We start from the raw sequence: 26,361 nt of genomic DNA on the forward strand, positions 1-26,361 counted from the left end.
AAGCCTCCAACCCCGTTATATAAGTTAAGATATAAGATATGGTTATCTTATGGGGTGTGGACAGGACTCTAGACCTCACAATAATACATGAAGACACCTGCCCGAGCCCCATCCCTTCGAGCTGAATCTTCATACATTGTATGTGATTCAGAGCCTCTAAAAAAGAACGTTCCATGACAAGCTCTTTTTGTCAAGACTGATAAAGCCCATAAAGCTCTTAAACGTGTCCATTTTGGACAATTTATCTTGTGTAACATGTGACTGTGGAACTGGATATGTACTGTAACCCATATCTTTGCCGAAAAGTTAAATGTTTCAGCAGCCCTTCTGGCACTTGCTGCAGTGTGAGTGGTGGGAGCAGGAGAGGTCATCCCTATTTTCTATGGAGGTAAAAAGTTTGGAGAGATGAAAACCCTGGACCCCATTCTCGAACGTAGTTAAGAAAAAGTTAAGAAGAAATATCTTCTAAACTTTACTTACGAAGTTCCCAGGACAATTCTGGCATTCATGAAAGTTCTCTCATCTGGGATTCATTCTTAACTTTGAACAGAATTTAAGAACGCTAAATAGCAGTCGTAAATCGGCTAGATTGGAGTGCGCCCGTGTTCTTAAGGGCTTCATTTGTGAAAAATCGTTGGTGATTGCGTTCTGATAGTATTAACTTCATACCATATATTTGGAGAACCAGTCTTAGATTTGATCAGTCATGAAACAGGTTTAATCTTGTACAATGGTGGCCATTCCAAGGGAGACAAAGCCTGAAGTTCCACTCAAGGCTTCACCTTAGACTCATCTGATTATTCATTGAAGGATTGCAGTTAAATGCTCTCTGAGAACAAGGAGGTGTCACCCTCTATTCATGAGGTCTTGGAGACACAAGTCTCTTAGCCATTTGCTGACACGTTCATGATACTTTCATGACACTTTCACATCATCCCTCAGGATAATCTCTCTTCTCTAACCAGAAATGCTTAGATTCTAATCAAGTCCAAATAAAAGTAACAATTACAACTAGGTATAAGATACATTGAATTATTGACGATGGCATATCCTTATTAACTATGAATCTTAAATTCTGGTTCCTTCAGTTCAAATCATTTCTACAATAATAATAAATACGAGAATATTTGTATCATTAACAATTACATTTCACATTTATAGTCATGATTCCCGAGACCGAGGCAACCTGAATGGAGAGTGTAAAAGATATGAGAGATTTTTAGCAATATTCCTATTGATGAATTTAAACACCTGGACCAACCAAAATATAATCCCTTTCTGTATTCTGCTGCCGCCACCTTTTGTGCACTCATGTGGCGCAACATTTGTTCTCTGGGCTTAGTCTTATTAGACTACAATATACGATTTTAAATAACAAGAAAAGTAATTATTGTGTATTCACATGATGGATTATAGCCTGTTCGTTTGTTTCAAATTGGACAAGTAAGACTACCTCTTTCCAGATGCTCGAGTTTTTAAAAGTGGGTTTAACCTTTTAAACATTTTTTTTTTTTTTTAAAGCCTGACGGGATAGCTGTTAACTTCAAGGATATCTGAGATTAATTGCATTAACCCATAGCATGTGCTCCTGCTTCCTTGCTAATATAGAAATCAGTAATGTACCACTTGGCCTTAGTGTTATTAGACTACAATATATGATCATAAATAACATGAAAAGTCATTATTGTGTATTTACATGATGGATGATAGCCTGTTTGTTTACTGCTAACTGAGTATTTAATTAAAATTGGACAAGTTAGACTACCTCTTTCCAGATGCTCGTGTATTTTTTAAACACTTAAAAAAAAGATTCTTGCTAATGAACGAAAAAGTAGGCATAATGCGCCACTCTTCTAATAAAGGAATATTTAATACCTCTGCGGAATATTTAATTAATCACCGGAGTTAAAGACAACCAGCTTGGGCAGAATAGGCCATTTCTGCCACCACACCAAGGCCCATAGAGTCGGACACTGTGTTAGGCCCATCTAACCTGAACTTAGTGCATGAAAATCACTGATTTGCTCTGACTGAAACCGCAAGTGTTGGTGGCAGCCATCTTACCGGTTATTATCTCTGTGAGTTTCTCATCAACCCTCAAGATGGACTTGGCCTCAACGTTCTTCTCCTGGAGAAAATCCTCCAGCACCTCTTCCCCCTGAAGACAAGAGAGAAAACTAAAATAAATTCAGGTATATGCACACTCAAACATACATTTACACAAACACTCTCTCTCACACACACACAGACACACATTAATACTCACATTAACACTCACACACATACATATCTGCATACCTCAAACATACATACCAAGATACACACAAAACACACAGACATAAACACACACACACACACACACACACACACACACACACACACACATTAACACTCACAAACACATATATATATCAGATTCAAACCAAGATACACACAAAAACAAACATACACACACACACACACACACACACCTTAACACTCACAAACACATATATATTTCAGATCCAAACCAAGATACACACAAAAACAAACATAAACACACACACACACACACACACACACACACACACAAACACACTCACACAGAGACACACACACAGACACACATACACACACAAACAGACACACACACACACACACTCACAGACACAAACACACTCACACAGAGACACATATACATACACACACACACACACACACACACACACACTCACAGACACAAACACATTCACACAAAGACACATATACACACACTAGGGATGCACGATAATATCGGCACGACATCGGTATCTGCAGATAAAAGCTTCAAAACGTAATTATCGGCATCTGCAGATATGAACATTTCTGCCGATGTACCTGGCCGATAAGGTGACGTTCAAATTATGCGCACGCGAAGCAAATGTTTTGGTTACTATGAGCACCAGCAACGTCATTCAACACGTCGGCTGTGTGGCAGTACTTCACAGTATCAGAGGATGTTGACATGCTATTTGTCAGGAAACTTTTCAGGAGATGGAAGAGGAGACGACAGCTTGGCCGTAACGTAGGTTGCATGCATAGATGCAGACCACCCGCGTGCAACGCTTTGCAACATTACCTGTCGCGCGCTAATAGAAGATAATAAGTTGCTAGTTAGCTTGCATGCTACGTGACACCAGCGAAGTTGATGATCTCATTTGACGGGATGTGAAACGTTATGTCACGAGCCCACGCTATCTGTACATGGCTTACTTTTGCATATATATAATTTATATAGCTAACTTGGCAATAATGTTACATAGATTAGTCTAGAAATCCTAGAAGGGATGTTATTAAACTGTCAGTCAGTTAACCAACGCTAGCTTGCCAAGTTAGCCAAGTTGCATTTCCAGAGTGTAGTTGTTCAAGTTCAAGGAGGTACTGTTCAAGTATGAAAATTGTGACGTGAAAATATAAATAAATCTGCCATATTTGAAATCATTTCAATAGTTTTCATGAGTGAATGTCTATTTCTAAAATGATACAAATCAAGTTTTTAATGTCTCGTATCTACAGCAATACCCTATCATAATAACAGATTCATTCTAGTACAGGAGAGACTTTTCAATAATTAAAAAGCAAAGGTGTATATATCGGTATCGGCATCGGCAATCGGCCAAAATGAGCTTATAAATATCGGCATATCGGATATCGGCTAAAATTCAATATCGTGCATCCCTAACACACACACACACACACACACACACACACTGTCCTGGTGCTCACCTTCATGCCCTTTTTGTCATGTTGCCGGTACTCGGCCACCATGGCGTCTCGGTCACGGCAGTAGATCTCATACCCGCCTGCCTTGGCATATCTGCCCTGCCGAATATTGTTGGCCATCTGTGCGTACAGATCCAAGAGAAGCTTCCAACACAGCTTCTCCGAGGCCTCCTTGTTCAGAGTGATCAGCTGATCATACAGCTTAGACACCTTCTCCTGTTGGAGGGGAAGCCACAGCACACATTTTAGCCAAAGCAACATGAACTACAAATACGACAGTATGAGTTCCTGGTGCAGAGTTCCAATTGGACAGCAGAGCTTGGAAGGTGGAGGTACAGTATGTAACACATTAAAGTAGTTTACGAGAAAACAAGAAGTCCCTATCTGAGGTACTGTGGGTTTCCAAACTAGAGAAACACTTTTAGGAACACCACGCCCCTTCAAATGTCTCAACATGGCAACTCGGGTGTCATAGAAAAATAAGATTGTCCAAGTTGGGAAATGTTTTTGGTGGGCTTGGAGCCTTGAACTTCACATGTAACTCAGCTGGAGGAAAAAGTAAGAATTTCAATTTCAATTTCAACATTGTAGGACTGCAATCCTTCCTTGAACAAAATTTAAACTATTCCAAACTCACCACCAGCTGTGTCATGTATCCCCCCCCCTCATCCTTGAAGGAACGTTTGAGGAATTCCTGAATGGCCATGGCATTGAGGCGATGGTGTTCTGCCGAGACAGTTCCAACATCCATGGGAAAGATCTTACTCAAATCCCCCATGCCCTGCTCATAAAGCCGGAAGCACTCATTCACTGCAGACTGGTTTTCAATCTCTGCCATGGCAACCACAGCATTCTCCAGACAGTGAACGCTGCCACTGTTGATGGTGTCCACGTAGATCTTCACAAGATGGCGGAACCCTAGAGACAATGAGTGAAAAGCAAGGGGGTATATGTTTGTAGTCACTCAATCTAGATCTCATATCATAGGTATGGAATCAGAGTACTAGTAAAAAAGAAACATCGCTTTCACATTATTTTAAATTCCCATAGGCACTAGTGTGGTATAAAGTTTTTTAGGTATTTGTACTTAGGATGTATATAATCAGTCCAAGTACAAATACATTCAATGTTAACACTAGAACTATGTTGTATTATGTACATTAAAACCATTAATTACTCAACATTTATACGTACATTGTACCAGAAGCTACTTAAAATAAAGTTTGACCAAAACATATTTCTTGGTTGTGTGACTCTACAAAGATACCAGCTGCTGAGATCAGGTCATGGCCACCATCCACCCACCCATCCATCCATCCATCCATCACCATTTTATTTTCTCTTCTGCATCTATTCAGTTCTTCCTTTGAACACAACAGTGATACAAAAGAAGCTCTGTGACTCACGGCTGCCGGTGACCTTGTGGCCACCCTGTACCCTCTTCACACGGCTCTCTGCAAAGACGTGACTGCAGAAGCGGTTAGCGACACTCAGGAAGTCTGGGCAAAGGTCAGCCTCAGCCATGGAGTCCAGGTTCGTCATGTTCTTCGCCAATGTTGGGAATGGGAAGGTGAAGCACTTTAGGGTCGGGAAGAAGTTCCGGATGCACTGTCTCGGGAGGTTGTAGGTCACCAATTCATCAGACCATCCTGTAAATGCAAATCCAAATGCTGTCTGAAACTGAAGCTAATCACTCTCAACCTTGTCTAAACTTTACATTTCAGTAGTGTGTTCTTAAATGTATAAATTGATCAACTTTATACTAATATCTGAAGTGTATGCCTGTACAACAAGGGTAGAATATTATGCTACTACCTAAACTGAAAAGCTACTACACCTATGCACAGTATTTATACAAATGTATTCAATTAAATTCTTGTTCAATTCAATTTCAGTTCAGTTCAATTATTTTTGATCTGTAACTTCTGTTAGTGATTGTGCACATATGCTCTATTCTGCTTTAGACTGTGATGGTGATGTTTGCAAATTCAGTGAACAATTAATAGTAAAGATTTGTGAAAAAATAGCATAACAACAAAGAACAAAAACCACTAGAATATGTATTTCCTGAAGGAAATACCAGTGCATGAAATGCAAAAGTTAGGAAAGAAAGAAGAAAGGAAAAAAGGGTGAACAAAGAGAGAGTGAAGAGGGAAAATATTGAAAGAAGGAGAGAAAATTGAGTGAAGCAGAGAGATGGAGTGTGAGGGAGGATAGAGGACTGTAAAGTCAATGGCTGACAAAAAAGTTTAAAAAAAGAGAAGGAATTGATGGACAGAGTAATTGAAAGAAGGAATGAAAGAAGAGTGAACAGGAGTGGCTATGAATAATGAGATAGAGAGAGAGTGAAGAGGGAAAATATTGAATATGGTAATTGAACTGGTTGCTATTCTGGTTGCTAGGGCGTACTAGGTAGTCATAGTGTATGGCAGTTGCTAGGTTGTCAAAATAGTAGTGGTTGCTAGGTTGTTGCTAGGGTAGTCGTGGTGGTTGCTATGGTAATTGAAGTGATTGCTATGCTGGTTGCTAGGGTGTTGCTAGGTAGTCATAGTGGTTGCTATGGTGGTTGCTAGGTTGTCATTATATAAGTGGTTGCTAGGTTGTTGCTAGAGTAATTGAGGTGGTTACTAGGGTGTTGTTAGGGTGGTCATGGTGGATGCCATGGTAATTTAAAGTAACAGTATGCAACAATTGTACCTTAAAATAACAGCTTGAAAAAAATTGTGCCGCTACAATGACTTTTAATATGGCGATTTGCGCCTCCGCCATTGCCATCGGGGGTCTGTGGGGAAATAACTCTGCTATGTAGGATTCTGGGGCCGCCCGATCTGGGGCGGATGTACTTCGACCTGCTTTCTGGCAGTGATTACGCAATGTCATATAGTGCCAGTCCACACTCGCAGCTACAGTATAAGGGAGAAGCAAGCGAAGTCTCATCAGTATTCATCATGGAGAACGCACCAAAGAAACAGAAGAAGACGATGTCTGATGAAGCAAAGAAGAGAAAAAGAGAGGCCGACAGAGCAAGAGATCGGACTAGGGTCACAATCGGAACAGCTTTTACTCGTTGGAGAGAGCTGAAAGACACATTTGGATACAAGTTCGATTCACAGCTAGCCATCTTTCTGCTGGTTTAGTAAGTAGTTTGTACTGTCTCTTGCTTGATGTTTGACTGTGTTATCAAAGTTGTTGACTCGCTAGTTTGTCATACTCGAGGAAAGCACATTTCAATAGGTTTTGCTAGGCTTTAGGGTGACCAGATTTGAGTTTGTAAAAAAGAGGACTTCGTCACTGGGGGAGGGTGCGGGGTCTAGCATGCTATACACTAGCCTACCCTGCCTTCTCCCCTGCGACGAAGTGTCCTCTTTTTCACAAACTCAAATCTGGTCACCCCATTATAACACGCTTGGACATTGATGCTAGGTTTACGTCCTCTTTTTTGTCCGGGTAAAAAAGGACTTGTCCGCCCGGGTAAAAGAGGACGTCTGGTCACCCTAGCTTAGCCGCTATCAAGACATCTCGTTAGCGATATCAGACATCTTGTTATAACACGGTTGGACATTGATGCTAGTAATAATCGAGTAGCTAGTAATAACGTCGTATACACTTCTTTGTAATGTTATTGTGATCGCTATCTGGCTAACTTGCCACCCAAGCTCCACTAGTCTCAGGATATTCCAGATATTTCCAAGGAATTTAGCGATAGTTGACTTTGTCTGTTAGCATTCCCTTACAGCCAGTTGGTCTGTGGTTCATGTTTCGTTAGCTTAGTATGCTACTTGTGTGTTACCTGACTTGAATGCTGTGATTTGTGAAAACATATATAAAGATGTAGCGACAAACATACTGAATTGGTTCTTTCTATCAAAAGCGGTAGGGAATGTCTACTCCCAGCAAGGGACATGCACAGCCACCACCGCCGCCTGTATCTAGTATTTCAGAAGAGTCTGACCGAGATGGGTATGTATCTTAGAACTGCGTTTCTAAACCAGCCATGCAGGACATTGTAAGTTGTGACTGACTTATTTATCTTTTGAATCAGGGACAAAGAATTCGCTATGCATGGTGTTTAACCGTTGGGCAAAGAAACCGAAGCGGTTGGTGTGCTAGAATCTAGGTGAGTTCGTCTTACAACTGCGACCGTAATGCATTGTTTTGTTGATGAATATATTTATTTAGATTCGTTTTATATTCACAGCATGCACTCCTTGAGCATTGCTGAAGAGGAGCAGCATGACTCTCTGGATGAGGAGGACGCGAATTATATGAGGAATAGCATGTAAGTCTTGCACATGAAACCATCTTAGTTTGTGTTCTTTTGTGCTTCAAGTTTATGGTGTTGTGGGTGTGTGTGTGTTTTGTAAATCATTTTTATTTACAGTATTGACATGGATGAGTGCTGGGAGGATCCTAATCAGAAGGGCTTGGAAGAAGATCGGGACAGCTCTGATGAAGACTATAGTCCTTTTCTTCATCTACGGTATGTTTCAGTTTGTAGTTGCATTTCAGGTTGAACTACTGCTATGTTGAAGGGTGCAATCACAAATATTTTGGTCTTTCAGGAGAAGACAACGTTTTAGGAGAACATGATGCAGTTGTTCCTTTTTGATCTGCAAATTGATTCTATGTACATATCTTGCTGCTTTGCAGTGCCCCAGATATGACTGCCAACATCAACCAACTCCTGGAGATAAGCGTGGATAAAGCCGTGCTTGATGTGGCAACACCCAATCCTCCAGGTGAGGACATACAAGAAACTCCAGAACAACAAAAAGTTTCAGGTATGCCCCTATAGTTATGCAAATGCTAGTATTTGTCATACATTTGCACATACACACAAGCACTTATGATCATATTTCTGAACTTTTTTGTCTGTCTTGTAGAACCATTACAAATACAATAATTGTATAACTCTGGGTGATTTTCCATGTTTGTTTTGTGTGCAAAATCAGATGCTTAGGCCTGACTGCTAAGAATTGAAATTGAAATGAAAGCCTCATCTGATACTTTTCCTGGGGTAGCATCTAGTGGTGAGAAGTGTGTCACTGACTGGGCCTTTCGGGTTATGTATGTGTTTTTCAGGACAACTTCAGATTTGGAGAATTTCCAAAACCACATACTCATGTATGCAGGAAAGCAGTTTGCCTACAGCCCCCCTGTTTACAAAACCCAGACATTGCTTGCAGCAATCGATTACAACTATCACAACCACCGCATTCCTGCACGTGGCAAGGATGGACACCGAATGTAAGCTTTGCTATAACAGTAGTGTACTACCAAAAATAATTCATTAGTTCTTACCTAAACAGTTGTGGAATTGTGCAATTACTTTACTTTACTAGGTACAGACAGTACTTCAACAAGAAGTCCAAGCGCTGGAGTGTATATGTGTTGAAGGAGAGCAAAGGCTACCATTACATTCCAGACCTGCAGAAGGCCATCCTTGCTGAGAGGCTGGGAAGTGGAATGGGCCTTCCCAGAATACAGGGTCTAAGGCCTGATGATCCCAGGCGCTTGGGTTTGCTTGCCGCAACGCAGCCTCATCCACATTTGAACTTGTCGCGGCTCAGGTTTCACGGGGAGAGGGTGGTGCCCAAAGTGAATTCTAAACTATTCCATTCTTTCATAGCTGTGTATGTAAATAATTCGTAAAAAGAAATATTTTTTTATTTATATGTAAATAAAAAACAATGAACATCGAACATCAAACTGTACATGTTTTTTGACATTGAACATAAATAACAAAACTATTTACATATTTACACCATACGGCGCACCCTGAAGCCAACATATTGACCCAAGGGGTCAGGAAATGCAGTTCTTATCTTCCAAACGCAGCAGCTTGGAATAATAACCCTATTGCCTTCACCCAAGCGGCCATGCTGCCACAGTACAAATTGGCGGTATGCCGCATGTCTGTACTGTCGCTGCTCCACCCCTGGTTCCTGTTCGTCATCAACAGCAAACACATCGTTCCATGCAGCCCATGCCAGCCGTAAAACGCCCGGGTCAAGAACATAAAACTGCATATGTGCCATGCTGCTGACGGAGTTTTCAGGGGCCTGGCGGCAGCAGAGCCTTTCTTGGTCTGTTGTCATCTCCCTGCAATTACTGCAGGTGTACCAATGTAAAGGTCCCTACCTGTCTCAACCTCAGAAGAGGCAGATGTTGACAATGACGTCGATTCCTGCAATCAAACCATAGAAAAAAACTTGTTGACATCCAACCTCATACACCATTAGCCATGCATGAATTATCCTTTCGAATTTAGCTAATACAGTGTTATAATAAACTGTTTCTACTGTCTTTGACGTTAGTTATTGTGATCTGTCCTATGTCGATAAAACAACGAAAATGGATGTATTGTGATGTACATCCCTGCCTATGTAATTAATGAAAGAATAGGCTGTAGCCTTATCAGTGTCATCCCTGTCTCACGGAGATATGTAGTTTTAGTTAGGGAGACCAGATTTGAGTTTGTGAAAAAGAGGACACTTCGTTGCGGGGGAGGGGTAGTGTATAGCCCTCCCCCGCGACGAAATTTACCAAAGGCTCAGAATGATCGTATTTAGAGGATTATTATCGTACATCTGCCAGCACTGACAAGGCTATCGACCATTGACAGTTCTCTCTACAGTCAGCTCGCGCAAGAAGGTGGAACGTAAGGGAAATACCCTTTCCAAACCTTGTAAGGGCGTAATAACTAGTTTGTGAAAGACCCAGATAAACACAAATATCCGACAAGGCAAAATCGCGGACGTTTTTGGAATCCCTGCTGGACGCATTTTTTAGGTCTCGAAAGAGGACCTGTCCGGGTAAGAGAGGACGTCTGGTCACCCTATTTTAGTAGATGCCAAAAGTCATCGACCATCTCAGACTAGCATGCAAATCAGTGTCTCACACGCCAAGGATTTCACACGTTAGTCTTAGTCAATCACACGCAAGGTAAGCCTTAGAAGTTTACAACCTTGGAAACCTAACTTCGCTAGCTTGTAATGAATTACATGTTCCAATGTAAATTATGAATATGTAGCGTTTTGGTGTTGTCAACTATATTGTATTCGATCACACAATGTATAGGCTGAAAACGCGATCGGTATTTCATCTAAACTAAATGTTGTCTTTCTTTTAGTCCTGTTAGCATTCATCTCCGATATCACAATGAATAAAACTATGCAGTCATATTTATGTAAAATCTTTGAATATTCTTACCTTGTCGGTTGACATCATTTCTTGGTTTCTGACTTCGTCTGGTCATCAATACAAGTGTATGCGAGGCTGCATCTATCGTAACTGGGTATTTACGACACTGAAGTAAACGTTAAATACCTCCAAACCTTAAGGGGGAGCTCCAAGGGCAAAACTCCTTACTGGGGCTTTAAGTGGTTGTTATGCTGGTTGCTAGGGAGGTCATGTTGGTTGAAGGTAAGTCAAAGAAAGCTGACATAAAAAGTTGAAAAAAGGGTGGGAATTGATGGACGGAGTGATCTTTGGAAGAAAGGAAAGAAGAGGGAACAAAAGTGGCTATGGATAATGACATGAAGAGAGAGTGAAGAGGGAAATATTGAAAGAAGGAGATAAATTGAACTGAAGCAGAGATGGAGTGTGAGAGGGAGTAGACTGAGAGGGATAAAGAGAAAAATGGAGAGATAGAGAAAAAAAGTAGAGTATGGAAGGTGTCTCTTAATATCCCTAGTTATACAGTTGAATGGAGAGGGACAGAGAGAAGAGGAGCCTTGGAACCTTGGCGCAGGTGTCAGTGAAGCACAGGTGCAAGCCAGTTTAATGACCCTATTATGATGTCACAATAGCCCAATGTAAGTCTATGTGAAAAATTGTATTAGTTTTTCTTTAATATCTTAAAAAGTATAAAGTTAAGAAAAATGATAGCATAAGTGTCCTTTACAAGACCTACGTGACAAAGTTCGAACAAAGTTTCTACGTTAAGCGGTTCGAGCTGAATTAAGGGCAGAAGTTGGTAAAAAGAATAACTAAAATATGCATTTCCTGAAGGAAATACCAGTGCATGAAATGCAAAAGTTAAGAGAGGAAGAAGAGTGAAAAGGAAAATACTGAATGAAGGAGAGAAAATGAAGTGAAGCAGAGAGATGGAGTGTGAGAGAGGAGTTGGAGAGGGATAGATAAAAAGTTGTAAAAAGGGTGGGAATTGATGGACAGAGTGATCATAAGAGGAAAGGAAAGAAGAGTGAACAGGAGTGACTATGGATAATGAGATAAAGAGAGGGTGAAGAGGGAAAATACTGAAAGAAGGAGATACAATGGAGTGAAGCAGAAAGATGGAGTGTGAGAGGGAGTAGACAGAGGGATAGAGAGAAAGATGGAGAGATGGAGAGAAAAATAAGTAGTATTTAGAGTAATAAGAGTATGGAAGGTGTGGTGGTTTTAATATTCCTAGTTATACAGTTGAATGGAGAGGGACAGAGAGAAGAGGTACCCTGGAATTGGCGCAGGCATAAAAAGAAGGCTGACAAAAAGGTTGAAAAAAGAGTAGGAATGGATGGACGGAGTAATTGAAAGAAGAAAGGAAAGAAGAGTGAACAGGAGTGGCTATGGATAAAGAGATAAAGAGAGAGTGAAGAGAGAGAGAGAGTGAAAATATTGAAAGAAGGAGAGAAAAATGGAGTGAAGCACAGAGATGGAGTGTGAGGGAAGATAGAGGGCCGTAAAGTCAAAGAAGGCTGACAAAAAAGTTGAAAAAAGTATAGGAATTGATGGACAGAGTAATTGAAAGAAGAAAGGATAGAAGAGTGAACAGGAGTGGCTATGGATAATGAGATAAAGAGAGAATAAAGAGGGAAAATATTGAAAGAAGGAGAGAAAAATGGAGTAAAGCAGAGAGATGGAGTGTGAGAGAGAGTAGACTGAGAGGGACAGAGAGAAGAGGTGCCTTGGAATTGGCGCAGGTGTCAGTGAAGCACAGGTGCAAGCCAGTTTAATGACCCTATAATTATTTCACAATGGCTCAATGTAAGTCTATGGGAAAATGTGTATTAGTTTTTCTTTAATATCTCAAAAAGTATAAAGTTAAGAAAAAAGAAAGCGACAAAGTTTGAACAAAGTTTCTACGTTAAGCGGTTCGAGCTGAATTAAGCACATAAGTTTGGTACAAAGAATAAGAAGAAGAAGAAGAAGAAGAAGCCTAGGAATAACAATACAGGGCATTTCATGCACTGCAACAATACCACTTCTTCTCCCACTAATACTACTTGATAATAATAAAATGATAATAATAACGATGAGAGAACAAAGCTATTTCCATTTTGTCAAGACAAACTAAACCATATATATTTAACCATTCATTGAGACTAACCTTTCTTCAGCTGCAGGGCAAAGTCCAAGTACTCGTCCTCACTCCGACCGTCGATCTTCCTCTCCAGAGTGAAGTCCCGAACCGCCCAGACGAAGTCGGGGAAGAAGCGGACAAACTCACAGTCCTTCACATCACCATCCTCATCACGGGCGCCTGATGACTTTATTCTGATTTGATTGGTCAGCTCAGTCACATAGCTGTGATTGGCTAAGGAAAAGTGACTGCAGTACTGCTTTTTACGTTTCAAATCTCATTCATATAAAAGGCTACAAAACAGGCTGTGTGTGTGTGTGTGTGTGTGTGTGTGTGTGTGTGTGTGTGTTTACCCTATAGTCATTAGAGCCTGACCAATATAGAATTTAAAACACTGATACCGATTTCAATATTTGAGAATTTAAAAATCTGATAATGATATCTCTCATCTCATCATTTTTACCAGAAATGTATAAAGATTTGTTTAAATAATGATCTAGCCTAAACGTAGGTTCTCGTTTAGTAGAGAATTTTTTTTTGTATCAGTGGGATTTTACATGGGGCGTCGTTTTTCTCTTTCCTTCCCTATGCTTATCGCTCGTTCACGCTCATCCACTGACAAAACCGTGTCATTACCTAGTTTTGTGGCTAATTAACTTAGCAACTGGCAGTGGTATTGCCAGAGAATGTGGGGGATATGATGAGGGAGAAAATGCTAGGGCTGTTGTTCAGTTACAACCTTAGTACAACTTCCTTACTGTTTCACAAGTAAAAGAGCAATCAAGTTAGCCTCCAACACTCAACTAACGGTAACGTTGCTGTCGAATGAAAGATATGGCGACTTCCTTGCTCCAATGTTACTGCAGCAAAACCTGAATTCATGATCTAATAAACAAGAATGTTGCCAAAGCTGCTGAATTATTACCCTACCTACCATGAAGACACAGATCAGACTCCATTGTACTCAGTCTGTATAACGGTCAGCTGAGACTCATAACCTAAGAAACATGAATGTTGCCAAAGCTGCTGTCTGCTCTCTGAGTAATTAAGTTGAAGAATTGATTTCACATTTAGTTTTTTTTACTGAAAGTTAAAAATACCGATATCAATAGTTCAGCAATTAGCTTCTGTCAGCTGATGACAACGGCACAGTAATCCACACTGTTTAGGTGCTGAGGCTACGAGGGAAAGGGAAAGTGTGTGTGGATGTGTGTGTGAGAGAGGGAGACAGACAGGATACTGGAGTTTCTCTAGAGCCTGGTTGTCGATGGTGCCTCTGCTGTTGTACACCAGGGTGCTACTGAGCAGCACGCCCAGACAGAAGATCCAGGCATCGTTCTTCGAGTCGCCCTACGATGAGATTTAATGTCATTTTAATGAGGGACATTCATCTGGTTGTCAATAGGCCTTCCTTTCATTTTTGTTTGTTTATTTTTTTTTTTTCTCTTTCCCCTGTTATTTCTGGATGCAAAATCTAGAGTTTTGCTGAGCCAATATATCTATATGATTGGAATATACGTTGCATTGATTACACAATATTGAGCTGGCTTATCAACCAGACATTCTCTGGGTGAAATGTTTCGTTCAAACCAGTCAGGATTCAGTTTAACTTATTCCTACCACTGTAGTAAACAGTGTATGAGTATAACATTGTGTAAATAGTGAAACGTTGCTGTTCTCACCTTGTCTTCATCACCCAGTCCTTCAGTGTCTAGCAGCAACAGCGTATGTCCTGAAATAGAGGTCATCCCATTGTCACAGCCTTGTACTTCATGGGTTACACATGGTAAGCATAGTACCATACCATAGTAACAACAGTAACAATGGACACTTTATCACCCATGGTTACGACACTCCTCCTCTAGACACAGAATCAGTATCAGAATCATGTTTATTGGCACATTTTCACATACAAGGAATTTGACTCCGGGTTTAGTGGCTCTCAATGTACTTAAACTGAAAATATACAGTTTAACACAACAGTTTAGGATAAAATAAATAAATATAATATATAAAATAACAATAAAATATAATAAACTGTTGAAGTCTGTTCCTGTCCAGTTTAGTGGCCCATCCAAACCAGACAGTGATGGATGTGCAGAGAACAGACTCAATGACTGCAGTGTAAAACTGGATCAGCAGCTCCTGAGGCATGTTGTACTTCCTGAGCTGGCGCAGGAAGTACATCCTCTGCTGGGCCTTTTTGATGACTGTTTTGATGTTTGGCTCCCACTTCAGGTTCTGGGAGATTGTGGAACCCAGAAACCTGAAGGATTCCACAGCAGACACAGTGCTGTTGAGTATGGTGAGGGGGGGTGGGTGATGGGGGCTCCTCCTGAAGTCCACTATCATCTCCACAGTTTTGAGCGAGTTCAACTCCAGGTTGTAGCGACTGCACCACAGGGCCAGCTGTTCAACTTCCCTCGTGTATGCAAACTCATCTCCATCTCGGATGAGGCCGATGACTGTTGTGTCGTCTGCAAATTTCAGGAGTTGAACAGACGGGTCTCCTGAGGTGCAGATGTTTGTGTAGAGGGAGAAGAGCAGTGGGGAGAGCACACATCCCTGGGGGGCACCAATGCTGACTGTCCAGGTGCTGGATTTAATTTCTCCCAGCCTCACCTGCTGCCTTCTGTCTATCAGTGGAGGCAGGCACAGTGAGCTGGGTGGGTTGGTGAGGAGGACTTCTGGGATGATGGTGTTGAACGCCGAGCTGAAGTCCACAAACAGCATCCTTGCATACTTCCCTGGGGAGCTGAGGTGTTGCAGGATTTAGTGCAGTCCCATGTTTACTGCATCATCCACTGACCTATAGGCAAACCGGTAGGCAAAAACTGCAGAAGGTCCAGCAGGGGGCCTGTGATGATCTTCAGGTGAGACAACACCAGTCTCTCGAAGGACTTAATGACCACAGACATCAGGGCGACAGGCCTGTAGTCGATCAGTCCAGTGATGGAGAGTTTCTTGGGAACCGGGATGATGGTGGAGCGTTTAAAGCAGGAGGGGACTTCACACAGCTGCAGAGATCTGTTGATGATCTGTGTGAAGATGGGGGCCAGCTGGTCAGCACAGGAGGGTGACGCACCATCTGGGCCTGGAGCCGTTTGTTGGGTGAAGTCTGAGTTGGAGCGGGGTGTGGATGTGGGGTGATCAAACCTGCAGTAAAACTCATTCAGATCGTCGGCTAGTTGAGGGTTCTCTGCAGTGTGGGGGGACAGTTTCCTGTAGTTGGTGATGTCCTGCAGGCCTCTCCACACTGACGCAGGATCGTTGGATGAGAACCTGTTTTTAAGCTTTTAAGTGTAGCTCCTCTTTGCTACTCTGATCTCCGTTGTCAATGTGTTCCTGGCCTGGTTGTATAGGATCCTGTCCCCACACCTGTAGACCTCCTCTTTGATCTGTCGAAGCTGTCTGAGCTTTGCCGTAAACCAAGGTTTATTATTACTAAAGGTGCAGAAAGTTTTGGTGGGTACACACATGTCCTCACAAAAACTGATGTAAGATGTCACAGTGTCAGTAAGTTCATCAAGGTCTGTAGATGTAGCCTCAAAAACACTTCAGTCAGTGCAGTCAAAGCAGGCCTGTAGCTCCAGTTTTGGCTCGTTGGTCCATTTTCTCACCGTTTTGACTACAGGCTTTGCAGATTTTAGTTTCTGCCTGTAGGTTGGGAGAAGATGGACCAGGCAATGATCAGAGAGTCCCAAAGCTGCATGGGAAACAGAGTGATACGTGTCCTTTAAAACTGTGTAGCAGTGGTCCAGTGTGTTTTTGTCTCTGGTGGGACACTTAATCTGCTGCCTACATTTTGGCAGTTCGTTGCTGAGGTTTTGTGAGAAGGTGAATTCTCCCCCTCCTCAGCGTGGCAAGAAGGGATGGTGCCCTTTAAGACTCGTGGACTCCCCCACCATAATGGTTGGGTCCGGGCTCCCCTGCATCCATGGTTGGACCTAATTAAGCCCAAGTGGCTGTGCCCTATTTAAAGGGTGCCTCATTTTTATGGAGAGGGAGACTGTTTGTTAGAGGCATGAGAGCACTGAGAAAAGAGAGGTATGAAGATAAAACACTTCCCTGTTTACCGGTTTGAAGGAAGGGTTTTGTGTCTAGTTGTGTGGACACTGTGTCTTTGTGCTTTGTTGGTGTGCCTTGTATATTGTGCCTGTTTTTGTGTGCTTGTTTTGTTTGCTTTGTTTGGTACGGCTAGTATAGGTACTTAGCTTCAGGCTGAGTCACAGTGCATGTTTTGGGGCCTGGCTTGGGTCGAGCAGGTTCCTGTGATTGGGCCTCAGTTGGACAAGCAGGTGCCCAGGTGCAGGTGACTTTAAGTGCCTTTGAGTACGGCCTGTACGTTTCATTTGTATGTTTTATTTTATGATCACATGTGTTTGGGTTTATAGTCCCCCTTTGTTAATAAATAGATATAGTTTTGTATACAAAAGCTACCATCTCCTGTGCAGTTTTTTCCCCACATCTTCACCCAGTCCAGTCGCCACATCCCAAAAATAACGTGGGGTGACCGTCTGGTTTTTCACAGGTTTGCTTTGTTAAAATCCCCAAGGATAATGAGAAGGAAGTCTGGATGTTTCCTCTCCATGCTGGTTATCTGGTCAGCCAGGTGCTGTCCATTTAGTTCGGCAGAGAGCGGACATTCGGCAGATGTAATGATGAATAAATATCTTAGAAAAAAGTTTCTGGGTGTGTAAACACCGGTAAAAATGTTTGTATAGTCGAACATTCAGTAGTTCTTCCCTGGTTAAAGTGGCAGAAAAGGAAGTACTGAAGACCGCACAAATAAACAAAACAGAAAAAGTACAAGAGGGCGAAACACAGAGGCTGCCATCCGCGCGACGTCTCCATGATTATTGTAGAATAACTACTATTAAAGAACTGTCATCGAGTTTCCATGGAGAACCACAGTAATGTCGCGGTGACAAATAACATCATAACCAACAATGGTACTATGGTTGGGTATGTAACGGGCTATAATAAGTGCCGCACACCCATACACACGTACACGCATGCACTCGGATCATGCCTGGTTCACTCCAGTCCACTAGGGAGCAGCGAGGGGTCATTGAAGGCACTTGGCAAGGCAGGGAGGGATAAGAAAAGGAATGTGGGAGCTTGTGTTTGAACACCTGCTTTTGTTGTTCACTTCTCAAGGTAATCTAACTTTTCCTTTTGGGTTGAACTGCTGCAAGTAAGTGTGTAGCAGACAAGCAGACTGGTTATTGAAGTGTTACTTTGTTTAGTGATGGTTACAGACCTGCCAACCTTGAAGAAAGTTTTTGAGTACCAGGGGAGTTTCAGTTTGGCAGGGGCTTTGCATACAGTCAATTCCCCACTCACCGCCATATCATTCAGTTATTCAACATAATAAATCAGCAGCGAAGAAAAAAATACAATCATATTTTCTTGACAAGAATTCCATAAATGAAAAGAGATCTTTTGCATCATTTAGCACTTCTAAAGAATATATATATATATATATATATTTTTTTAAAGCTCCTATTAAAGTATCCATCTATCTACTTCCAGTGGCACTTGCTCTTGACTGCTTTGCCTCATAGCTTGGCCTTTTTGAGCAGAGCATCACTGAAGCCTTCCATGACAGTCCCCTTGGCAGCCATGTTCACCTTTCTTGTCACCAAAGCGCTTATCATGTCAGTGCTCAGGGTTCCTCTGTATTGGGTCTTGTTTTTGGTAAAGAGACTGAAAATCAACATCTGACGTCATGATTATTTTATACCTGCAAGGCTGGTCGGTTGACTGGCTGCAATAGTAGGAATTATTTGCTACGTTAGCAGTTTGTAGTCAAACACCTTTGCAATGGTCACTTTGCCCCAACAGAGCGATTCAAAGTTAGAACAGTCTCCGTGGCGTTTGAGTTAACGTTACTACAGCTAAATTAGCCTACTCCATCAGTTATTAACACCGTAGCCGTCACGTAACCAGGCTAATCTCATCGTATGCTAGCTACTACGGCTAACTTTTTATACAAATTTATCTGAAGGATATACCCCTTGAAATGCATCATCTCGTTAAGTTACCGAACACATGTTTTAACGTTTTATATGCTAACATTACGGTCACATTTATGTGCTTGATTACTACTCCCCCACTTCCCATTGTACCTCAGCAATGCATTACGTCTCGGTGGATAATAAAGTAGCAGTGTAGTAGTATCAGTGGATGTTGAGTGAGTGAGAGTACTATTTCGGGTCGGGGAGGGTCACAGAACCACAGGCACAAGGTCGTAGCATCTTGTCCAATCTGAGGGATGTACGGTATAGGTTTGTATCGGTTGATTTTTTTTGCGTATTTTCAGCTGGCATTTCGTACCTGCGTATTTTGACTAAGAATTGCGTGGTTGGTAAACAAAATGCGTGCAGGTTGGCAGGTCCTGTGTTTATGTGTGTGTTTAGTGATGTTTGTAGAGTGTGATTGCACATGGTTTTGGGCAACTGATGTTGGGAGCCTGTCTTGACTAATTATGCATTTGGCAGTGAACATGAAATGATGGTGGTAGCCTGTTTTTATCAATCGTTAATAAAGTGAACTCCTTGACACCTGCTTTTGTTCTTTACTTCTCAAGTGTAAAGAACCTGTTTGTACTGGCCCAAGTTCCCCTAGGCGTGAGGCCGGTATCAGGTACACACGGATCTTTCTTCTCATTCTTATTATTGATAAAGTGTGAAAAAAAGAAAATGTAATTACCAGTCCCCCCAGGATTTTGCGGGCCTTTATTGAGATAGTTGCGGCCTAAAATTCCTGATTTCGCGGGAGCTTTTCCGAAAAGTTGAGGTGAAAGTTGCAGTGTTTTTTAGGTGTTTGTTGCGATGAAATTGCGGGAGCAAGTGAAAGTTGCGATAAATAGTTGCAAATTTCCCTCTTTGTAATTATAATTGAGTTATTTGTTAAAAATAAGTAATTAATAAAACAAACATTCATTAAAAGAAATGGTCCTCTAAATAACCTTACCAACATGCCAAACAAAAGATTACCAGGACTACAAAAATGTAGCAAAATAGGCTGTTCTGCCCTCTGCTTATTTAGGTCAGCAAATGTATATTGCTTGTATTATTGTTATGGAAACGAACACAGCATATTGGACTTTTACTTTGACGCTTTACATTTGAATGATAACAGCTGTTAGACAGTTATCTAGAAACATAGTTATGCCATGTTTTATTAAACACGTAGCAGGAACAGTACATAGGCTTTACTTATCCACAACGAAGTGCACCTGTTGGTATTACAAAAGGACCACCAGTAAGACTAAATAAAATGTTATGAATATCTCAGCCTTCACATATAACGAAAAAAAAACAGCCTGTGTCACTGTGATCTGTCTCGTCGTCTGACGTCCTGCCTGCGTTTCTGCCGTTCTCTTTCTATGCTTATCAATCTGTTTTGCTTTCCTTGATGATTTATTTTATCCGTATAGGTGTTTATGTTGTTCAATTTCATATATTAATTTAAAGTCGTCCAATTTCAAGTAATCCATTCTTCTACACTAGCTGCTACCTTATCTTCAAAGTTCAAACAGAAAGTAATGACAAATCTCCATGGCAACAGCTCTCGAGGGTATGGGAAGCAATCTGATTTATCGCTACCTTCATTATTCACAGCAAAATATATAATTTTCATTAGATTTCATAGATCTATTACCAGACTTGTGGAAAATTATAAAAATTGAAGCCAGATCTATTTCTGAATATTCGGTGCTGACATGGGCTGCGTTCCGTTTCCACGTCTGGTCTAGCCATTCTCATTGTTTACAACTGATTGGAACTCTGCTAGTGTCTGCAGCATGTCCCCATGGCAGAATTTGCACTAATAGTTGCGATCGCAACATCGCAAAATCCTCTAGGGTCTGAATCACCAATGAACAACATACAAACAAAGAAACAAATACATGAATTAATGAATGGATTTGCTCACCTGGTTTAGAGGGGTGAGGCACACACCACATCCAGATGCCTTTAGTCTTAGACTCAATGGGGCTGCCCAGAGCAAAGCCTGAAATAAACAACTTATATTTGAAACCCTTCCTCCTATCAATGTTAGGCCCTACTGTAATGGTGTGTTTAATGTATTGATGCATCATTGGGCCCACAAACCGTGTCCAAAAGACAAGTTTGTAATTAATCTTTTTTCTTGTGTGTTTGTATGTATGTATGTGTGTGAGTGTGTGTGTGTGTGTTTGTGTGTGTGCTGTCAGATTGTAACCGGGAAGGGACTTTTGTTTTGAAAATACAACTTTTATTGTGAAACAGGAAGTGGTCCTCATGACAGGAAATACAGGAAGTGCAGAGTCACTTAAGCACAGGTAGTGTGAGTGTTTGGAAAGCATATGGTGACTACTAATGGGGGACTTAACTTGCTGGCCACTACCAGGGATGCTACTGGTAAGACAATTTTTGATGTTATCTGGTAATCTATTGCAAAAGTGTGCTTTAGTGTTTGAGTTTTGTTGTAGTTTACATGCACTGTTGTTGTTTGTGTATTTGATGGAGGGCAGTTTGTGAGTGCTGTATTTTATGTTTGTTTCTTGTAAAGGTTTTCAACCTGAAAAGACGTGTTTGCTGAAAAGAAGTATTTTAACTCAAATAAAACAAAGAAGAATGAAGAAACCGTCTGAGTCGTTACCATTTTAACCCTGTTGATGGCCAAGGCCTTTTTCAAGTTTGGGCAGAAGTTAAAAAAATCCCCTGATAACTTGACAGTTGAAAACCAACGCTGATTGATAACCAAAGAGCTGCATCAAGACTAGAAGATTAACGGCTTCAGTGAGTCCAGAGTGTGGATGCAGAGGAGAGTTGCTAGACAGCAAGGCTATTCAAGAGGCATTGGGAACCCAATCAGTTAACCTAAATAAATAAGTTGGGAGTTAAAGAGAAATCACATTCAAGATGGCAGCCGAAGCTCTCGGCAAAACACTGGATCAGCTTAAGAAATACAGGATGGTTGCAAAGACCTCCTTAACCAAGCAAGCTAACTATCTCAGTCGGAAAGCAGGCTATTTAACTGAGTTAGAACTCAGACAAGAATTTGCAAAGCTCTCTGCCGATTCAAGGAAAGTTATTGAGGCCAACGATGACTACAGGACTGGGTTAGAAGCAGAGCTAGCAGCCAAATAAGATGGTAAAGATGATGTGCTAAGTCTGGAGCAAGATGCAGACCTAAGTAAATACGGCAGTGAATGTGAGCAAAAGTTCAATGACGTAAAGCAGATTGTTCAAACCAACCTCTGGAGCAGATATGGATCAGAGATGCTAGAGGCTGCTTTTGAAGAAGCAGAAAAAGCCTGTAGGCATACATATGGACTACCTGTGGAAAGCAGTTACTGTGAAGGATTTGAAATCCAACATAATGTAGTGGGAAAGTTGATTAAAGAAACATCTGATGCATTCGCAGCCTGGGAGTCATGGATTCCTGCAGCAGAGGAAAGAGACTTTCGAAAGCGAAGCAGGGAGCTGAGAGTAGCTTACAATGAGCTAGACATGAGAAAAGGTGAATTTGCCAGAGCCCGGAGAATATCTGTGGAGAAGCAAGGCACTGGCGTGAAACAAGAACACACTGGACCGACAATACCAGTAGTGAGAATTAAACCAACCAAACTGCCCACGTTTAGCGGCTGCAAAAGAGACTTCCACCGCTGGAGGACAGACTGGGAAAGCCTTCAGAAGCAGGGAGAGCCAACCGGTTCGCCAGAGGTAAAAAAGATTCAGCTTCTTGATAGTGTGGAAGAAAAGATTGTGAAAGATCTACGCTTGTCGACTTACAGCACAGCTGATGATGTCTTCAGAGTGCTGGCAAATAGGTATGGTAACAAATGTGCCATTGCTCTAGAAATTGTTGATGAGCTCGAGAAGATTCAGCCAGTCAGAGGAAATCAGCCGAGAAAAGTAGTAGACCTTATTCAGACCATTGGAAAAGCTCTCGCTGACCTCACAGACCTAGGAAGTACCAGCGCCATCAAAAACCCACTGGTGGTGAGGTCTTTAGAGAGCAAGCTTCCTGAGGGTTTGAAGAAGGACTGGCTGATGTTCATGGTGGATCCTAGCAATGATGTCACTGAAGATAAGCACTTTGACATGCTATTAGCTTTTCTGAAGAAGCAAGAGGAGATCTTCGAGAGGCTAGAGCACCTACAAATCACAGACAAGCCAGAGAGTTCAGATAAAGCAGAAAGGACATTTAACCAGAAATATGCCTCAACGCAAGCCACAAAGGGTGAAGATGCTGAGGATGGATGCATTATCTGTGGGGATGAGAAACATAAGGACAGGATTTTCTTCTGCAAAAAGTTCAGGGCTCTGAAGTTATCAGAAAAGGAAGCTGCTGTGGAAAGGATTGGTGCATGCAGGGAGTGCTTAGGGTGTCATGAGTATGATGACGGCTGTAGAGACACTTACCTGTGCAGGAATGTAGACTGCAAAAAGAGAGGCTCCTCAGATCACCACTTCTTTCTCTGTCCAAGAGGGAACAGCAAGAGGCGTGAACTTGAGAAACCTCAAACAGATGACAGAGACAAAAAGAACTTAACTGAGGAACAGAAGAGATTCTTGGGTGAACTTACCCCCGAGTTAGCTGAGAGGTGCAGGAAGGCCTTCACCAATAATTCGTCGAACGTCAGCTGTCCAGCTAAGAACCAGGTGAGCCTCCTCAAAGAAAGTGGATTGAGAGAACTTCCCGTCATTATGATGTTAATGGAAGTGACCGCTAATGCAGGTCAAAAAATCGGAGCCCTGGTGGATCTGGCTTCAGACACCAACTACATTACTCATAAAGCAGCCAAAAGATTGAATCTTAGGAGTGAGAATATCACACTAATTGTGCATGGAGTGGGTGGAATGGCTACCAAAGTAGCCACAAGAAGATACCTCCTCAGAGTTCGAATCAAAACCTCCAAGGGAACTGAGAGGGCCCATGAACTAATCTGTTATGGGCTGAAGGAGTTCGCCAAAGTTCACCGAGCTGTCAAGCCTGAAGAGCTGACGAGATTCTTCCCAGAAGTTGAACCTGAGGAGCTGAGGAGACCTGAGCAGATTGAGTTGCTCATAAGTCACAGAGAAGGGAGACTTGCCCCACAAAGGGTGAAAGTTGTTGGAGATCTCGTCTTGTGGGAGAGCCCTCTTGGAAAGACAGTGGGCGGAGCGCACCCTGATCTGTTTGAGCAAGTAAACATGACGGCACATGAGTCAAAGACACACTTTGCTCGTTCTATGAGAACAGCTGCCATCAAATATGAGGAGATCCCTGCTGAGGTCCCCTTCATGACCAAGACAGTTCACATGCAAGACGCCATCGGTGAAGCTAGGCATACAGCTGCAACTCATCGTGACGTCCTTGAGTGCAAGGAGGCGCGAAGGGTACTGGAGGAAGACAGCTACATGGATGATGTCCTAACATCCCACAATAATGCAAACAGACTGAGCGAAGTGACCAAGGAGATTGAGGAAATTCTGCAAGCAGGTGGATTTTCTCTGAAGCCATGGGTCCAGTCTACGCAAAGTGGGAGGCAGGAAAGGGGAGTAGCAGACACCACAACGAGGACGCCCTCTGAGACGCACAAAACATTTGTCCTGCCAAGTCAGTCCGCTGAGGAAGTGGTAACTGACACCAGGGACAGCATCAGTAAGCTGCAGAGGAAGGCCTTTTCGGCAGTAATGACAAGAGGTCAAGTGAAGAGATGCCGAGGGGTCACCACCCAGGACCACACCAAAGCTGAAGACTCTGTTGAAAAAAATGATACTGACCCAACCCACCTGATTGTCTGCCCTGATGCATCGGAAACTGATCCAGAAATGAGACAGGGTGAAGTTGTGCTGAGAGTAGCACTTTAAAACTCAGCCTTCAAAAATCTTTTGGAGGTCAAGAGATTTAGCTGCTTGTCCAGGCTGGTAAATGTCGTTGCTTGGGTAAGACAGGCTGCTGATAGCTGGCTAGGCCTTAAAGACCAGACCCCAAAGAAATCAAAGTGGGAGGCATCACCCTCAAAAGAAGAGGGGTTATATGAAGTGAAAGATGAGGTGAAGAAGAGAGTGAGGCTGAAGGTGTGGGGTATCGTGTTCAGTTGCATGGCATCCAGAGCCATTCATGCTGACATTGTCAGTGACATGTCCGCAGAAGGATTTCTGCTTGCTTATCAACGATTTACATCACTGAGGGGACACCCCAGCAAGGTATGGTCTGACCCAGGCACCAACTTTGTCGGGGCCAAACCTGCCCTTGAAGACCTCTATCGGTTCCTGGAGAATCTGGAAAGGTCAGGAGTGGAGGAAAAGGTGGCCAAGAATGGCACAAAATGGTCCTGGAAGATCCATCCTGCAGACTCACCTCATAGAAATGGAGCAGCTAAAGCAGCAGTGCGGACTGTAAAGAGAGCCCTCCAGAACGTAGGTGATAATGGAGTCTTCACATGGGGAGAATTCCAGACCTTTGTGTATATGGCCAATGAGAGGCCTGTAGATGCGAGAGCACAAAGTCAAGAGGATTGCGTGGAGTATATCACTCCAAACTCTCTCCTGCTGGGGCGAGCTTGAGAGGAGACCCAGGAGACTTCCAGTTTGAGGGTTACCCCTACAAAAGGCTGAGAGTGATCCAGTCGGAGGTGAATAAGTTCTGGAAGAAGTGGTGTCAATTGGCAGGCCCGAATCTCTTTGTAAGGAGCAAGTGGCACGCTCCAGAGAAGAGTGACGTGACCTCCTTGGGTTCTGGCACCAGGAGCTCAAGTGGGAGGTGTGCTGTCAGATTGTAACCGGGAAGGGACTTTTGTTTTGAAAATACAACTTTTATTGTGAAACAGGAAGTGGTCCTCATGACAGGAAATACAGGAAGTGCAGAGTCACTTAAGCACAGGTAGTGTGAGTGTTTGGAAAGCATATGGTGACTACTAATGGGGGACTTAACTTGCTGGCCACTACCAGGGATGCTACTGGTAAGACAATTTTTGATGTTATCTGGTAATCTATTGCAAAAGTGTGCTTTAGTGTTTGAGTTTTGTGGTAGTTTACATGCACTGTTGTTGTTTGTGTATTTGATGGAGGGCAGTTTGTGAATGCTGTATTTTATGTTTGTTTCTTGTAAAGGTTTTCAACCTGAAAAGACGTGTTTGCTGAAAAGAAGTATTTTAACTCAAATAAAACAAAGAAGAATGAAGAAACCGTCTGAGTCGTTACCATTTTAACCCTGTTGATGGCCAAGGCCTTTTTCAAGTTTGGGCAGAAGTTAAAAAAATCCCCTGATAACTTGACAGTGTGTGTGTGTGTGTGAATGTGTGTTTATGTGTGTTTTTCTATGTTAATGTGTGT

The 26,361-nt window shown here is 42.2% G+C and overlaps 2 protein-coding genes and 1 long non-coding RNA gene across 3 annotated transcripts in view; 1 reads left to right on the forward strand and 2 right to left on the reverse strand.

Moving 5' to 3' along the window:
• Positions 1-26,361, reverse strand: part of LOC105894420 (guanylate-binding protein 1-like) — a 272,853-nt gene that overhangs the window by 181,329 nt on the left and 65,163 nt on the right. The window lies entirely within an intron of this gene.
• The window catches only part of LOC105890568 (guanylate-binding protein 1-like), a 39,915-nt gene that overhangs the window by 12,768 nt on the left and 786 nt on the right, over positions 1-26,361 (reverse strand). The window contains exons 2-9 of the mRNA XM_042703645.1: positions 20,987-21,064; positions 14,728-14,777; positions 14,286-14,395; positions 13,073-13,269; positions 5,148-5,390; positions 4,379-4,659; positions 3,745-3,957; positions 2,065-2,158 (exon numbers count right to left, since the gene is read on the reverse strand). Coding sequence (XP_042559579.1) covers positions 2,065-2,158; positions 3,745-3,957; positions 4,379-4,659; positions 5,148-5,390; positions 13,073-13,269; positions 14,286-14,395; positions 14,728-14,777; positions 20,987-21,064 — 1,266 coding nt within the window. The remainder of the gene's footprint in view (positions 1-2,064; positions 2,159-3,744; positions 3,958-4,378; positions 4,660-5,147; positions 5,391-13,072; positions 13,270-14,285; positions 14,396-14,727; positions 14,778-20,986; positions 21,065-26,361) is intronic.
• Positions 25,948-26,195, forward strand: LOC116219309. Its single transcript, XR_004163152.2, has 2 exons — positions 25,948-25,988; positions 26,140-26,195. It is a non-coding gene; the product is annotated as an uncharacterized LOC116219309 (long non-coding RNA).

The sequence above is a fragment of the Clupea harengus genome, chromosome 24 (genome assembly GCF_900700415.2).
Source record: "Clupea harengus chromosome 24, Ch_v2.0.2, whole genome shotgun sequence".
NCBI lineage: Eukaryota > Metazoa > Chordata > Actinopteri > Clupeiformes > Clupeidae > Clupea > Clupea harengus.